General features: G+C 41.0%; 1 protein-coding gene across 2 annotated transcripts in view; it reads right to left on the bottom strand.

Moving 5' to 3' along the window:
- LOC109873567 (collagen alpha-1(XI) chain) overlaps positions 1-18,312 on the bottom strand; it is a 127,866-nt gene extending 109,554 nt beyond the window's left edge. For both annotated transcript variants that reach the window (XM_031809600.1, XM_031809601.1), the window contains exon 1: positions 17,910-18,312. In XM_031809600.1, coding sequence (XP_031665460.1) covers positions 17,910-18,009 — 100 coding nt within the window. In that variant the 5' untranslated portion in view covers positions 18,010-18,312. The remainder of the gene's footprint in view (positions 1-17,909) is intronic.
- Between the last annotated feature and the right edge of the window lie 293 nt (positions 18,313-18,605).

Below are 18,605 nucleotides of genomic sequence, written 5' to 3'. Positions count from 1 at the left end.
TACGAGGTCCGAAACCTGCAGGTTTTCTATTCTACCTGATAATTAATTACACACACCTGGTGTCCCAGGTCTAAATCAATCCCTGATTAGAGGGGAACAACAACAACAAAAAGCTGTTGAACTGGCAGCTTATCATGACGTACTCTAACTCAGGTGAGCAGAACCTTGAGACTTCCTTAATATTAGAGATTGTGCACCAGCTGTTGTTAATAAAGAGACACAAACCACCCCCTGCCCCGCCCCGCCCCACCCGGCCCCATCTGACCGGACTCTGCCGTTCTGTACTACCTATGCATAGAAAAAACAGTTTGATGTACATTATCCATGTCTTGTTCAGCCATGACTCCGAGAAGCATATTATATTACAGTTGTTGATGTCTGGTTGATAGGATAGTCTCAAACAGAGCTTGTCCAGTTTATTCTCTAGCAATTGCACACTAGTCAATAGAACAGAGGGAAGAGGCCATTTATTCCTTCACTGCCTTAGTCTCATCAGGGTGCCCGCGCGCCAGCCTCTATTAGCGCCGTCATCTCTTTGAGTGTCGGGGATTAGGGCCATAATCGATATGTCTTTCGCCTCCGACGCATTGAAGTAGAAGTCCTCGTCCAAATTGGGGTTAGTGATAGCTGTTCTGATAGGAAATGATGGTGGAAAAATGATGTACAAAAAAAGTTCAAATCAGCTCAAAAAAATACACAAAACAGCATAATTGGCCAGGAGCCCCTAAAACATCCGTCATTCCCTTTGGCACCATTTATTCATACTGTGGGTTCTAATGACCAGTCAAACACCAGTCGGACTTGTTCACAGACCGAACTTGCCAGGAGATCTACTCTAAACACTGTGAAAATTCTTTGGAACTCGCTTCCACTGTCTCCATGGCAGCCATTTCCTGTCCCAGTTTTGAGCGGGTGGGGGGATTGGTTGTCCTGCCCTGGCCTGACACTACCGGCTGACACTAAGGGAGGAGACATAGAGCCCACCTGCCAGGTGAAGAAGGAACACACTAACTCCTCTTTCACCTCACTTTCTCTTAAAGAGAGAGAGAGAGAGAGAGAGAAAGAGAGAGCGAGAGTGAGATAGAGAGAATTACTGACAGAACTAGAAAACATTTATGTGAAAGACAAATGAGAGAGAGAGCAGATAAAAGGAAATGAGTGTCATTCTAACTCTTTCAAGCAACACAAACATAGGCACCCACACGATAACATAAGCCACTATACACACACGTACACATGGATTTTGTGTTGTAGATATGTGGTAATAGAGTAGGGGCCAGAGGTCACACACTTAATATGTTGTGAAATCTGTTGTAAAAAATGTACTGCAATGTTTTTATGTATAACTGCCTTAATTTTGCCAGACCCCAGGAAGAGTAACTGCTGCCTTGGCTAATGGGGATCCACTAAATACAAATATTTTTATATCACTCTCAGAGGGGATGAGAGAAAGAGAGAATAAAAGCACAGAGAATGTCTTCCATCCATCAACCACAACTCTATGCGATAGTAATTACTGAAGTGAGTGTGGCTGTGGCCTGTGGCTCTGCAGCAGAGCTGAGGACAAGGAGAGCAGGAGGGCCCGCCATAATAACACAGCAGTACAGCCTTCTCATAGCTCAGCACAACTGACGTCCGTGTTAACTGGGGTCACTCTATGTCCGCCGTAACTCGTCTGTGTTCTGTGCTCTGTGCCTGAGAACTACCTCAGGCCTGCTATTCTTCGCTAGCAGGACTTTTTACAGAAACGGGGATGGGAATCAACCATCGTTTACAGAACATACTTTCTTTCGAAAACTAGTTCAGTTCTACAGGCGCTAATCAACTGACTTCTCCAGTGATGTGAGATTCACACGTTCTGTGTTGTTCAACCTCGTTCTGTTCCACCTATAACGGCTCTGTTAGCAAGGTTCATGTGTCCCTGCCCTGGGTCTAAGCGATGCAAAGTGAGTAGAGGCTGTTTCTTTATATCTGTCTCTCTGTCTCTCTTTCATATGGTCTTTCCAAACACCATCCCCCAACCCCCCAGCACATTTGATGACCTAATAAAGCAATAAATAAAATGGCTGCAGAGCATAAAATAAATAAAAATAGTTTTACATTTTTAGATAAAACGATACTAAATATATTAACGTCACCAAATAACAGATAAAAACATACTGTTTTGCAATAAAGGTCTACAGTAGCCTCAACAGCACCTTCTAGGGTAGCACAATGGTGAGGCCAGCGGACAGCTATTTTCCATCTTCCTCTAGGCTGGATACATTGATTTCAATACAAAACCTAGGAGGGTAATTGTTCTTACCCCCTTCCATATGCTTCCATATACTTAGACAGTAATTATGATGACTTCCGGAGGACGTCCTCCAACCTATCAGAGCTCTTTGCAGCATGAATTGACATGTTGTCCATCCAATCAAAGGATCAGAGAAGGAATCTTGTACTGAAAGCATAAGCTACAGCTACACACTGAATTTTTTTTCTTCTAAATAGTACCAGATAGGGGTTCTTTGGTTTGTAGCCATAGCAGAACCCTTTTTGGTGCTAATATTTTTTAAGGTTCTATAAAGCACCATTAAATAAGGTTCTGAATAGCACCAAAAAATGGTTCTGCTATGGTTACAACCCTTTTTGGGGCTATATAGACCCATTTTCTATGGTTCTTTAAGGAACATTTATGGAGAACGGTTCTATTAACATTGTCAAGTAACACAAGGCCATACCGGAGTCTTTCACAAGACACTGTCACTGGCCATAATCAAGTGCAACAAGCCATTGCATAACACAACATATTAGATCAATTGGAATGACACTGTCACTCACGGTTGCACAAAAAGAGCTGTGCGCAAACTATGCCCAAAATATTCTAATGAGCCTCCTCCCCTACATTTGAATTATTACTAAAAGAGTAAAGAACACTTTTGTGAACTCTAAATAACCATTGAAGATCTCAAAGGGTTCTTTGAGTCATTATGGTTCCACATTGAACAATCCTCTTCCCAAAGAATCCTTGAGAAACCCACTTTTTTTGTGTGTGTATTGCCACCGGAGCCCACCTGTCTAACTGCTTGCTGCACACTGCACTGTGTGATTGTACACATGGATTAGATTGTGGGTTTACTAATGCATTATTTTTAGTAGCTAGCTAGGTTGACTATGACATTGGCTAATATGGTGACAACATGTAGCAGTTAGCAGTTAGCGGTTATGGTTTGAAGATTTGGCTTGGATACGTTTTTTCGCCTGGTCACAGACGGCTGTTGTGTTCTGCACTGAAGTCAACAAGATAAGGGAAAAGGTGGGAGGAGGAGAGCGCGTAGATGCGAGAAGGAATTATATAACAAGCAAAGTGATGATGCTGTAGGCCTCTGTGACTGCTATGAATGTGAAATGTGTATGCTGCAACGATTCTGTTGCAGAATGTTAAAAAATTATGGAAACAAACGGTACGAAATGGGGATGGACCTATTGGACCTGATTTTGACCTGATTTTGTCCAATAGAAACTGTCGTTTTGCAACTGTTTGGACTAATGATTACACCCCAGATCAGCTAAATGCAGGCAAAAGTGCAAAATTATAATTTTCCTAAGCTATTCTTGAATATGGGTTGTCTCATCAATTATTCCATGCCTATTTCTAGAAAATATGAACTTATTTTAGAATATTTCTAGAAAATATTTTCTCCAATTTGTCTCTCGACCTATGCACCTAAGTTAACACGTTAATTTGTAGGCTAGGTTGTCGGGTATAGATCACATTTGAGTATCATGTAGTAGCCTAAACCTATCGATGTTACATTGAGCTGGGTGAATGGAATATGAATGACAGTCATCCAATACACTGTAATAGAAATAACCAAGTGGACAATTTCAACTGACAAAAATAAATGTGATGAAGTTGAATCAACGTGGAAAACTTTTAACTAAAATCAATTTTCTGTCGATTTCACGTTGAATTCATGTGATTTGAGAACTCAACCAAATGTAAATAAAACTAGACGTTGAACTGATGTCTGTGCCCAGTGGGAAGGCAATGATTCTAAAAAAAAATGGGGCCTCCCTAATCTTAAACGGCACAAACCCCCACTGCTCCAGAGGTTTCTGGAGTGGAGCTAGCTACCAGAGAAGGGAATCATGCTATTACCCCGTAAAACACTTCAGTCAGTAGTTCTGATGCCCAGACTGTGGCTAGGACTGAGGCTAGGGCTGACTGGGAATGGGGACTAGGGTTGGAAAGGATGACTCATTGCATTGCTTTCCATGCTCAATCATTATAATAACCCCTGATGGAGAACAGTACTGCTGTCCTGGAGAGCTGAGCTGAATGCCCAATTATTTTGGCTGGACAATAGCTAAATGGTATAACACTTCTGTTCTTACAGTGTATAAACGTGGTGTTGAGTGAAAACTGGCATAGTCGATGACACTACTCTACCAACTGCAAGAGCATACTATCATTACCAGCCCTACACTGGCAAGGTCGAACGTCTTTAGAAAACACAAACAGACACTTTTGATGAAAAGACTAAAATCCCTACAACCATTATTGGAGCTATGGGTTGTCAACTTAAACCAACAGCGTCTTGACTTAATTATCTGAGACAGACTATATATGAAGCAACTCTACTTTTCTCTATGAAATCAAAATAATAGCCTATTTTCGCTATTTCAATAGAGGATCATGACCAAGCCCAACCATAGTCTCCTGTCAAATCCCTGCCCTGGCTCAACAACTCTGGCCCATCCGGATGCATCGTGGGAAGATGGCCAATAAGATGTCCCAGGGTCCTTTGGGGCAGTCTATGTACTATTGAGAGAACAGTGTTTCACTGTCCCCAACAGTCACTAACACGGCACTGAAATCTTCACGACATGAGTGTCATACAAAGGATATCCTTCAATCTGACAAAGAGAGGGTCAAACTTCTGACCAGGAATATTATTTGATCACCCATCTCATTCCATCATCTGCACAGATATAAAAAGCCAAGTGGCATGTGAGTGAGGAGAAAGAAGAATGTGTCAGTCTTTGCTGTTGATCAGGCATTGGATGGAGCTGGTTGGAGGCTAGGGGTCATAAACTAAAACATGAACTGCTCAACCGGCCGGTCTGTTCAGTTCCACACCCTAATGGCTGCAGGCACAGTCTGAAGTGGCTCATGAGATTGCAGGGTCACTGCTTACAGTCCAGCTAACTCAGATTCTTTCCCCTGCACCACGGTGATAGACACACACACAGCCATTTTCACTCCACACAACCACTACTTATCTGATTCAGTAGAACTGCAGACCCCAAAACGATTTCCCATAGCAGGGGACAAGAATATAGTCATTGAAAAGCTTGGGCAGAAGTGTGTCTGCGTTTGCTCAGAAGGGACAAACAATGGCTAATAATGATGGGGGTTGGATTTGGGGATTGAAAGGAATGTCCTCCATTTTGGGTTTCATGGCTGTGTTTTTATTACTTGATTGCAATGCTCAAATGCCGTCAGTCTGGAGTCTGTGTCTCAAAATATTGCAGTCAAAATAGAACAGTCCCGGATTTTCCCATTACAACACCAGGTTGAGAGGCCATGGCCATTAGAAAGGCTTGATCATGAACATACTGCATCAATTAGTAAGAGCCTTGACGTCTCCTTTCATACAACACACACGCATGGCATCAGGGGGAATGTGATAGAAACCTATCATGGGAAACTTCCTTTTGTCGAGGAACCGTTCCAACTGAAGGTCGAGAGGAACCGAGTGGAACCCGAGAGGATGGAGGATGGAGGGCGGGAGGACAGAAAACAGATGCAGCCCAGCTGTATCTGACCTTTGAACCCCATAGTAAAACATAAAAATAACCTTTTAATGACCCAGGTTGCTTTGCTTTGCTCCAAACGTCGCTGCTATGAAATTCACACCGTTTCCAAAGCCTCTCACCTAATGTGATGCAGGTATATTTCCAGTGAAAAGCCTAAAACCAGTGAGGTACAAATGGTGAACTTTTCTTGAGAAAAATTCAACAGTATTTTATTGCATAGTGCCTTGTTCCACCAGCAGTGGGATAAAAACTTCTGGAACGTCTTTGTCCCCCTTTGTTTTTAGGTTCAGCAGAAGGCAAAATGGAGCTTATCGGATCCAGATGCTGAACGAGCACACAGTGAAACAACAAGTACTCTCCCGTTACTTTTTAATCAAGAACAAATGGATAAAAACGTTAAATATTGGAGAAACTCCATGAATCATAAGATAACAAAGACTCCATTACCCATAGTCCCTTTCAGACCGAAAACAACAAGCAATATAGTCAACATTTACATATCGAGTAGTGTGTGGCTTTGGCCCCGATCCACCCACGTTTTCATTTTTGCCCAGGTATTCAAGGAATTTTATTGCAGTATTTTTGATGAATAAAGCAGTTTGACAGTTCCAGACCTAGGGGAATGATTCCTATTGACGCAGACAACAACCTTTACTTAATTAATTATAACAAACCATTAGAAAAAGAGACCAAAACACTGAAATGTGTTTGAAGCTTTGTGAAAAGGTTCCATTGATTCTGCTGGGTGACTTTGTGGAAGCAGTGAACAAGGCAGCCAGATGGCTAATACAGCAACAACTTCCCAAAGAGAGTCAAATAAAAATGACCTCATAGAGCTCAAGGAATTAAAGTTCTTTAAATGAAGATAAAGACAGAGTCAGCTAGCTGGAGTCAGTAAGTCAGCTATTTATCACCCATGTTTCAACCACTAAATGCCCAAATGCAGCCATTTTTTATCTCAAAATCAAATAATTTCTGTGTAGCAAGCAATTAAGTACCTTACTGGTCAAGAATAAACAAAGCAAGAATTTTCCTAGGACTGTCTGGGAGTGGTCTGAGTGGGAAGGGGAGAACTGAAAACGAGCTGTTATTGGTAGAGAGGTTTGAACTCTCTTTCTTATTGGTCAATTAACTAATTAACCAAAATTAGCCAAAACTCCATCCCACCAAAACAGGCAGACATTTCAGGTGGTCTTTTCAAACAGCTCTTACACTAAAAGGGCATTATCATTATTTTCACAATTTCACAGTATTATTCCAACCACATAGTGTGGAAATACTGTATATATCAAACACATGAAAATCAAAAACTGGGCCTTTAAATCACATTCTACATTCTTTGTTTTTAGTTCTTGAAAATGTCATCAAAGCGAGAATGGGCATGGTTTTCCAAAAGCAAAACATTCCAGACTTTTTTGTGCCTGTTAATCATGTCATGCAAGTTCGACACAGTACCCAAAATGCACCTCTTTCTCTTTATTTACAGTATGTGCCCCTCATGTCCTAAGCAGCCAATGCAAAAGCACAAAAATGTAGAACTAGGCAATGGTTGAACGAGGATCTTACGGCTAAAGATGATATCAATGTTTTTCTAAAACTCACCCCAGTTAAGTAAAACCAGGAATAGTAGTTCAACCACTGGTCGATCCTAAAGCAGACATTCCTTTCCTCAGGCTCTGAAACTGCAAATCTGGCAGCGCTGGTCACCTGAAGGTCATGATCCTCAAACTTTAACTAACCCCACCCACCACACACAGGGCTAGAACTGGGATGATAAAACCAAAGATTATCGACACCGACCATGCCAATCACTTAACGCAGGCATTCTGCAGTTATTGTTTATTACGATAAGTAGCCTGTACTAGAGAAAGGTGCAGTTTGAAATTAAATAGGTTTGCTAATATGGGAAATTGTTAATTGGACAATTGATGCCTACAACCATCAACCTAGTAACAGTAGTTTAAAGGATCATTTTAAAATACAGTGCACATTAATGTTAGAAATGTATCATTCTATTTTTTTTATACCTTTATTTAACCAGGCAAGTCAGTTAAGAACAAATTCTTATTTTCAATGACGTCCTAGGAACAGTGGGTTAACTGCCTGTCCAGGGGCAGAACGACAGATTTGTACCTTGGGGGTTTGAACTTGCAACCTTCCGGTTACTAGTCCAATGCTCTAACCACTAGGCTACCCTGCCGCCCATATTTTGTCCATATTACCCAGTTCTACACAGGACACCTGTGTCCTATTGGTCTCAAGGTATTACCAGACTTTCTCTCTTTACTCTCATTTATGCCAAGAGAAGATAACCTGGTCATAAATAAACTCTATAAACATTGAACTGAGGTCAATCGCTACCTCTGATGACACGTGGGATTAACGTTAGTAGAAATACATTTGTGTCATTATATATCTGATCCTTGTACAGTTCAAATGACTTCATTATAGAAAGCGTAGGTCTTGATAGTTGTGAGAACGGTTCTGTTTTGTTCTCTCCTTGTCATTGTCACCATCTTTGATGAGGTTTGGGCCAGGGACTTTCTGTTTGCTACGAGTTCTAGGACAACTAAATGTTGTATTAAACCACCACACAATTAAAACTGGATTGTATTGACCTAAGGCTTGTGTAAAAAAAATATACCGGATCCAATTTGGAAAGAGAAAAGGAAAACAAGACATATGCAAATATTTCTCAACAAAAGAAAGGCCAATACCAGTAAATGGTACAAACCAATAGCCACAGGAAACAACACACCCCTTATTAATTATATGCAAATTATTTCCAGATAAAATCTTTACATTATTATCTTTAAAGAGTATTATCTTGTGTGAGTGTTAACATGTTAATTTGTGCAGTATGCCTAATCATAAAAAGTGTTTCATATCACAACTGAAATAAAAACTGTTTCATTTATATAATTTCAGTGGAGAATGGTGCCTTCTTGGGGCTACTCCAAAGCTGTGTTGATATTGGAATGATATTACTCAACACATTTCTTTTAATTTGTTACACTGTGTTGAAAACGTAAAAATCAACGACGTGGTAAACCGATAAGCCTAGATTCTGCCATGTAGACGATGTTGCATGTGTAGTGAGCAATCACAGACAGACATCTAGAATCCTCTAATCTGAAGATAGATGATGATGCAGTAGTTCCACTGTGTAGGTGAAATCTAGCTTGATCCCAGATCTGTTTGTGCTGTCTTACCAACTCCCATGGCCATGAGTTGGCAAGACAGTGCAAACAGATCTGGGACCAGTCTACAGTAGGGGATGATTAGTAAGCCTGATCAGAACCAGAGGTTTTCTGGATGGATGTCTCTGAAAGAGATGGGTGTGCTTCCAGGTCAGCAGTCAGCCCTTCCCTGGGAATATAGAGGGGTTATCTGGTTTAGGTCATGATAATGTGTTCTTTACTGCTGAACCCCCTGGAGAACCTGGAGTCATTAGTTTGAGTTACCAGCTAACTATAACGTTTGTCTGCCCTGATACGACACAGCTTTCACAAGTTGTAAATCAAAGCTGACCATTTTCTCATGTACCCTAACACTGCCTGAAATGACCTGTATCAATGTGTGTCTTACAGTGTCATTTCATCTTGACATCAAACGTTCCGGACCTGAATAGTGGAGTTTCGAAAGTATCAGCTAGAAATGTGTCAGATTTTATGTCAGATTCTGATACATAGCAGCACTGAATCCAGGTCCTTGGATACATCCGGACACACCACATCTGACAGTTTACAGTAATCACTCCAAGTAAACCAGACAGAGTTAGGCTATCCAACAAGTGGAATTGTTGATCACCCGCAACCTGCATTCAGAATGACTGCCAAAGTAGGATATACTGAGACTACCTCAATCATCTAAACTGGAACAATCATGTCAGTAACGGGTGCAATAAATCCAACTATTAACAGATTGGATTAGTTTAGAAAACGGTATGTTATTTATCTTTCTGTAGCATAAAACTGATCAACAAATCAATGTACATGCAAAAACTCAGATACTACAGTAAAACAAACAATTCTGAAAATCACCCCGTGAATACAGCAGGCTGGGAAATATTATATATGGTTCATTGTAGAACCCTTCTTACCATTCAAAGAATTCTACTTGCCATCTAAAAATTGTTATTAGGGTGTTAAAGGTTCTAGGTTGAACCCTTTGCCTTACAAAGAACGCTTGTCTTCTAAAAAGGGTTCTTCAGATCAAAATGTTTATTTTTAGAAGCCTATCCATCCGCAAATAAAACCATTTTGGAACCCTTTTTTCTAAGAGTGTACAGTAGGTCTAATGTCTGAACATCTAATGTTTGCTGTACATTTCAATTATTTGCTATCGAGCTGAATGAAGAGAGCTAGCTAACTAGCCAGCTAACTTTTGGCTAGCTCCAGATGTAGCTAACGTTAGCTAACATCAACTTACTAGCAGGGATGAATAAAAATATTGAATAGGTAGCTAGCTAGTTTGTGTGTAGCAGGAATTTAGGGTTGTTGCTAGCTAGTTAACGAGAATCACATTTCTCTACACCACCTATTTGGCACTGGGCTCCTGTCTTTTGGCCCAGTCTAACAGAGTTCGCAAAAATTATTTCATACATAGTTAGCTAGCTAGCTATTGAACTAATGTTTGACTTTATGTTTAGTTCATTGACTCCTGTTGACCTTGCTTTACATTCATGTTTATTTAGCAAAATCTTGTGGTTGGTCAACAGTATTGCACCCCTTGGCTTTGGCCATTCAATTGTTGCATTTTCCACCATATTGTTTTATTCCCTATGCACACTTACTCTGCAGCAATATATTGTAAGTTCAAACCAAGGTTCTCCAACTCTGGTCCTGGAGAGTTACTGTGTGCAGGCTTTTGCTACAGCCCATCACTTAACACACATTCAAAGAACCAGGTCTTAAGTCTGGTCTATGATTAGCTGAAGCAAGTGTGCTACTGCAGTGCTGGAAAGAACCTACACACTGAGTTGCTTTCCAAGAACAGAGTTGCCTAACACACTACTAACACTGTGTTTTATATCTGACAGCTGATGACCAGAAGCTGAGAAAGAGAAAAGGATGTTTGAAGATGAAACTGGCCTGGAAGACTCCACACCTTGGCATTACTAAGGATTGAAACGTTACTCTATTTGACTGCTTGAGCGACACCAGAGTTGATGCATTTCCGTTTACACGTCAACACTACATTACCTTTTCCAGAGCTCTTGACTACGAATTGATGTATTTTGTTCTGTAAATAAAGGTAATTCGATTTTATTTATGCTACAACTTTTTCCTTCCAATTTGTTTTTACAAATCTTTACAGGAAAACGCCACGGGCACTATCTGATGTGTGGAGACATTTCACTGCAGCTAATGTAGAAGGAAAAGCTGTGTACGTTTGCAAATACCGTGCCAAATCAGATGTGAAGAATGCAACAAAGATGCAGTATCATCTGGCCAATTACATAAAGTTCCCTGAGCGCTCACAACAAGCAACCTCTGACAAAAGTCCCTCTACTTCAATTCGAGGTGAAAATGATGAATCAGACACCTTATCAATAGCAACAGCTCATGGTCCTCCTGGAATCAGAAGTTTTTTTGACTCAATAGAGGAACGTAGTCAGAGAAATGCTGATGAAGGTCTTGCTCAAGCTGTGTATGCAACTGGTTCACCTCCGATTCTCACAGGCAATGTGTATTGGAAGAGATTTCTGAATGTTCTTCACCCAGCATACACCCTTCCAACCAGACATGTTTTATCTACTAATTTGCTGGATGCAGAGTTCAACAGAGTTCAAGTGACAGTCAAAGCAAATCCTAGAGAAAGCAGACTGTATTGTAATCATCTCTGATGGGTGGTCGAAATGTTAGTTGGCAAGGAATAATTAACTACATCATCTACACCCCTCAACCAGTATTCTACAAGAGCACAGACACATGGGACAACAGACACATCGGTCTCTACATTGCAGATGAGCTGAAGGCAGTCAACAATGACCTTGGACCACAGAAGGTATTTGCACTGGTGACAGACAATGCTGCAAACATGAAGGCTGCTTGGTCCTACCCTCACATCACACCCATTGGCTGTGCTGCTCATGCATTGAATCTGCTTCTCAAGGACATCATGGCACTGAAAACAATGGATACACTCTACAAGAGAGCCAAGGAAATGGTTAGGTATGTGAAGGGTCATCAAGTTATATTAGCAATCTACCTCACCAAGCAAAGTAAGAAGAATAAGAGCACCACATTGAAGATGCCCAGCAACACCCATTAGGGTGGTGTTGTCTTCATGTTTGACAGTCTCCTGGAGAAGAAATCCGTACTGCTGCACTGTTGCTTCAAGCAGAGAAAACTGCAGTTCTGAAATACATCAAAAAGCGTGAAAACTTCTGCCTGAAGCCCATACATGACGCAGCGGACCCCAATAAAGGTTGGCAAAAGCATCATGTCTGGTGCAGAGATCAACAAGGCCTATTGTGTCATCACTACCGTGTCTCGCCAACTTGGCCTGGATGAGGGCAAGGTTCTTGGCAGACTGGCGAAGTACACTTCCAAGCAAGTGCTTTGGAATGGAAATGCAATATGTCAGTCGTGCCAACATATCTGATCAGCCAACTGGTGGAAGGGACTTTGTGGATCTGAGGCTCTTTCCCCTGTTGCCTCCATCATCCTCCAAATCCCCCCAACATCAGCCGCCTCAGAGTGCAACTGGTCCTTGTTTGGGAACACACACACCAAATCGCGCAACAGTCTAAACCAAAAAGGGTTCAAAATTGGTGGCCATCTGGGCAAATGTGAGGCTTTTTGAGCCTGACAACGAGCTATCCTCAACAGGGTTGGAAAGTGACAGTGAAGATGAGGCCTGAGTCTGATTTTCAAGAGGTGGACATTGACGAGGTCCTAGGAGAAGACATGGAACCCTGGAAGGGAGACACCTAAAGCTTTAGTTTCTGTTGAAAACGTTTTTGGGAGATGCAATGGATCATTGGGGATCATTCAATATTCCCTTTCTTTTGTTGTTCATGGAAATCATCCCATGTGAAGAGTCAACTCATTTAATTAAAGTTTAATTTGTTACTAAATCAAAATTTTTCTATTGGAAGGATGTAATCATATGCAATTATGTCTACTTATGATAAGGTAAAAGGTTTACAGTGGCTTGTGAAAGTATTCACCCCCTTGCCATTTTTCCTATTTTGTTGTCTTACAACCTTGAATTCAAATTGATTTGGGGGGGGGGGTTGTATCATTTGATTTACACAAAATGCCTACCACTTTAAAGATGCAAAATATGTTTTATTGTGAAACAAAAAAGAAATAAGACAAAAAAACAGAAAACTTGAGCGTGCATAAATATTCACCCCCCAAAGTCAATACTTTCTACAGCCACCTTTTGCAGCAATTACAGCTGCAAGTCTCTTCGGGTATTTTCTCTTTAGGCACATCTAGCCACTGGGACTTTTGCCCATCTTCAAAGCAAAACTGCTCTAGCTCCTTCAAGTTGGATGGGTTCTGTCATGCCACAGATTCTCAATTGGATTGAGGTCTGGGCTTCGACTAGGCCATTCCAGGACATTTAAATGTTTCCCCTTAAACCAAACGGGTGTTGCTTTAGCAGTATACTTATGGTCATTGGAAGGTGAATCTCCGTCCCAGTCTCAAATCTCTGGAAGACTGAAACAGGTTTCTCTCAAGAATTTCCCTGTATTTAGCGGCATCCATCATTCCTTCAATTCGTTTCTCAGTCCATGACAATGAAAAATATCCCCATAGCATGGTGGTGGCAGCATCAGGAGGATGTTCTCGGGGTGATGAGAGGTGTTGGGTTTGCGCCAAACACAGTGTTTTCCTTGGTGGCCAAAAATATCAATTTTAGTCTCATCTGACCAGAGTACCTTCTTCCATATATTTGGGGAGTCTCCCACAAGCCTTTTGGCGAACACGAAACATATATGCTTATTTTTTTGGGCAACTCTTAAGTAAAGCCCAGCTCTGTGGAGTGTACGGCTTAAAGTGGTCCTATGGACAGATGCTCCAATCTCCGCTGTGGAGCTTTGCAGCTCCTTCAGGTTATCTTTGGTCTCTTTGTTGCCTCTCTGATTAATACCCTCCTTGCCTGGTCCGTGAGTTTTGGTGGGAGGCCCTCTTTTGGCAAGTTTGTTGTGGTGCCATATTCTTTAAATTTTTTAATAATGGATTTAATGGTGCTCTGTGGGATGTTCAAAGTTTCAGGTATATATTTTTATAACCCAACCCTGATCTGTACTTCTCCACAACTTTGTCCCTGACCTGTTTGGAGAGCTCCTTGGTCTTCATAGTGCCGCTTGCTTGGTGGTGCCGCTTGCTTGGTGGTGTTGCAGACTCTGGGGCCTTTCAGAACAGGTGTATATATACTGAGATCATGTGACAGATCATGTGACACTTAGATTGCACACAGGTGGACTTTATTTACTAACTATGTGACTTCTGAATGTAATTGGTTGCACCAGATCTTATTTAGGGACTTCATTGCAAAGGGGGTGAATACATATGTACGCAACACTTTTCCGTTTATTATTATTATTTTTAATCATTTCACTTCACCAATTTGGACTATTTTGTGTATGTCCATTACATGAAATCCAAATAAAAATATATTTAAATTACAAGTAGTAATGCAACAAAATAGGAAAAACACCAAGGGGGGTGAAAACTTTTGTCAGGCACTGTATGTTTCTGTCTCCTTATGATATGGCAAATATATGCAAAAATGCAAAAAAACATCTCACCCCGTGGGGTAAAATGATCACAAGAATGGTGAGCAAAAATCCCAGAATCCCACAATCAAGACACAGCCACTACATTTAAATTGTATTAATTTTCATATATTTCCGGTAATTCCCATATATTCTGGTTAATTCCCACAGAAAGTTTCTACCTCTGAATATCCCCCAAAATGTGCAAACCTAGTCGAGACCTGTCTGATCTTGATACGGGGGTATTTTGTTGCACTGTAACCTGTTAATCAGGTAATCTGGTGGAATTCAACAGCTGTTACACACTATGTATATTACAGTTTAAAAGTTATTCTTGATAATCTAGCTAGAATATGTATTATGCTTATTTCCTGTAAAATAAATATTTTCATGATTGTTGGTTACATTTTTGTATAAAAAACTGCTTAGGGTGACATTGGCAACAATAGCAATGAAATAAGGCTCTTGCTAGCCAATACCGAGTTATAAAAACTTCACTCATACTTGCATGTGTACTGGTTTCAGGAAGTGTTGCAGCATCACAGGCAATCATTTAACTCTGGTTGTTTTCTTCTGTTGGTCTTTAAGAGTTGATTAAAGCCAGCAGCCAGCAGCTTCATAGTGAGTTCTGTCCAACGCCCTATAACCCTAGTAAAACTCCAGTCCAACTCTCCAAGTCATCTGGAGCTATTCTGACATGACTCGGAACTAATGATGTATATGAACCTTGTAATGTCGATGCTATGTTTTGGCCATTGAGTGGCCATATTGGCACTCCTCAGAAAAGCAGTACTCCCTTGGAATGAATGGAATTCTACAGTTTATAATTTTTAATGTTTCAAGGACAAATTTACATGTATTTAAGTATTTATTGTTGTAGTGGGGACAGTAAAATTAGTACTTTCTAAAAACTATACTTTAATAGGAAAAAAGGTATGCATTAAGGTGTCTGGAATAGAATAAACCTGGCAAAAACAAATGTAGACATGAGTAAATGCATTTATATAGTTTCCTAAATGGTTTCTAGAATAATGGAGGTGTGGTAGCTTCAAAACAGCGCCTCCTGTCAGTCATTTAGTGTATATATAATTAATTGCTAGGAACTGGGTATGGTTCGGTCAATGACATATAACCAATGACAAGACCACAGCCCCTGGATTTTTTTTACCATTAATTTACCAGGTTGATTTGAAAACAGAAGACCTCTTTTTCGAGAGAGAGACCTGGCCATTTCTTTTACAGGGAAAAAGTTCAAGGCCAACCCCTTGTGTAACCCAAAAGGCAATAATCAACTATCAGTCTGCATTGATAATTCACATGAATATGAATTTGTTTCCATCATTAGCACACCACTCTGACATGTCTGTGCACGTCCATGCAACTTAGGTTGACTGGAAATCAAATTAGGTTATCAAATTCCAGTCAAATAGGGAATTTAATTGAATCCACTCCAGCTCGCCGCATCTTCAGCTCAGATGTGGGGGGGTTTCTGCCTCGTCCTTTGAGGTATGTGGAGAGAACAGACCAGGCTATCTGTTTATCTAACAGCCTTTTGACTGGCTGACTGACTGGCTTGCTGGTTGACCCAGCTGGTTGACTGACTGAGAGCTCCACTGTAGCACCATTCAGTCTGAGGCCACCTACCATGCCAGGCAGTCCAGTGAGCTGAGAATATATGTAGGCCAGGCCACTAGGCCTTGGCCTGACTCATACTCCCACCCCACTGCTCCTGTCCATGGCTCGGACCCCCCTCCTTCACCTAGCTACATGCAATCTCTGTTAGCCCAGAAGTCAAATCTTGCGTAATTTGGTCAGCTGCGTGATTAACTTCTGTATTCATACCTGTTAGAAATTGAGAGGTCCGGGCAAAAAAAAGAAGTCTCCTCCCTCGCATAAGGAAAACTCTCAGCCAGAGCCCCCCTTACAAATCACTCAAAGTGAAGCGGTTTAAGCATCGCCTTTGCCTAATCCTGATAAGCAAATGTCCAAATAACCATTGACGAACCCAAAAACCGGAACCAATAAGGATATCATGAATCCCATTCATTCCTAACTCATACAATTAATTTCCAACAGTGATTTGACATTCTAATAAGGGTGTTGAAAAGCAGCGTAAAACAGCATGATTGCAAAACCATATAGGTTCACAGGCACACTGTTTTCAAAAAAAATGTGGGTTACAAGTGATCATAAATAACCTTGTTTTGTCATCACAGGGCACATAAAACAGACAGCTGGAATGCTGGAGGATTGTCAGACAAATATTTATGGGATATATATATATTTATGTATATATATTTTTTTTAAATAACCTTGAAGATTTCACAGAGACATTGCACTGTTATAGCGGTTATGAGGTATGTCAGAAAAGTCCAAGCGCATCCATAGGCTCCACCCTGCTACTTCAGACGATGGACGGGCACGCCCTCTCACGAGAGCTGAGCTCCATTCTGTTTCTCATTAAATAAATACCCCTTTGACTTACTGTTTCATGTGGGAATGTTGGATATCCTTGTCATCAAGTTTAAAATACCAACTTAAGCCAAAATGTTGCCATATACGAAAACTAAGGCAATTACTATCTTTTTGATATCAAATCCACAAAAACTGCATAATGTTTTTTCCAGTTATGCTACATAAAATGCAATTAAGTAGGCCTAAAAAAAGAAAGATGATATCGTGCCATAAAAAGTGATACGGGGCATTGTTTCCAGGTTGATCAACTCAACACTAGGCAGGGAATAAAAGGTATACTCTATATATCTATAAATTAGGCCTACAAACCCCATGGCAACGTGTAGCCTATGTGCGCCCAACACAATAAAGTTTTAAAGACACTAATAATGTATGCAAAAATATGTGCATCAGAAGTAGCACTATAGATGTCTATAGATGACCCCATCTTTCAGAATGCACAAATCCATCGCCGGAGGCAGCGAAAATCATCTGAATGGATGAGAGAGAAAACTTTTGGCACAAATTCATGGAAAATGAGTTCTCGTTTGGCGCTGCAAGTCCTCAATGCATCGGGTCTTAACAAATCTATAAACTTTGACAACAAACTGGAGAGAACTATGCAGGACAAAGTATGCGAACAAGCACCAGTGCCATTTAAAATCCTTGACCGGGCCCCCGGTCATTTCAGTTTATGACACCAATAATGTGGATCACATTCCAGAAACCAGACAACTAAAGCACGTTTTTAGAGAGGCGTACAAATGCTGCTGCTACCGGGACACAAGGGTATGATAGGGACTTGCTGCACATGAGAACATTTTACTGTCTAAAACAGACGACGGGACAAAAAGTGCTAAGCAGCAATAGCCTGCAAAAAAAATTAGGCTGCGGTGTCCGAAAGGGATCTTACCTGAACTGGCTTGCGATGTGACAAAAAGTAGAATTATTGCTAAAGTGATTTGCGCGTCCTTTATCCTCCGTTTTACTTTCCATCTTATATGGGTATCCATGGTCGCCAGGGACGTCCACGGCAAAGGCGGATTAATTTTTCAAGAGCAACTGAAAAAATACTTGTGACAATTTCTGATTAGTGGAGAACTAGTAGCCAAAAGTCCCAGAGAAAGAGAGAGGGGGGAAATTATTATTTTCTCAAACAGCCATTAGTGTTGGAGTGTGGATTCCTCCAGTTTGTGTGAAGGATGGGGCACCCTCTCTCGCGCACTCTTCCTCTTCGCTCCTCTGAAGAAACTGCCCTGCGCTGTTGAGCCTCTGATCAGAAGTGTTGCCCCCTCTCAATCTCACTGCAGCCCTTGGAACTAAAGACGGAGGAAAAAAGATTTCCTGCAGGCTGTCAGTCAGGCTAGGAACAAGACAGGAAAGCAAATCAGAGGGCTAGATTTATAGATCGGGCCTTGCCATTGGCTGTGGAATAGAGGAAAGTTTTGCGAAGGTTTTACGCCCTCTCTCCGTGAGCTGAAGTTTCTGCTTCAAACCGTGGCTTCAATCTGCACTCAGGAGTAGACCTAACATTGTAAACATAGATTCCCTTACCAACAAAATCTGCCAATTTTGAGAAGGGGCGTTAAAGCGGGAGATTTAAAAACGT

The sequence above is a fragment of the Oncorhynchus kisutch genome, linkage group LG29 (genome assembly GCF_002021735.2).
Source record: "Oncorhynchus kisutch isolate 150728-3 linkage group LG29, Okis_V2, whole genome shotgun sequence".
Lineage (NCBI taxonomy): Eukaryota > Metazoa > Chordata > Actinopteri > Salmoniformes > Salmonidae > Oncorhynchus > Oncorhynchus kisutch.
Note: the sequence above shows the minus strand (reverse complement) of the source record. Positions and strands in the feature narration are given on the sequence as shown.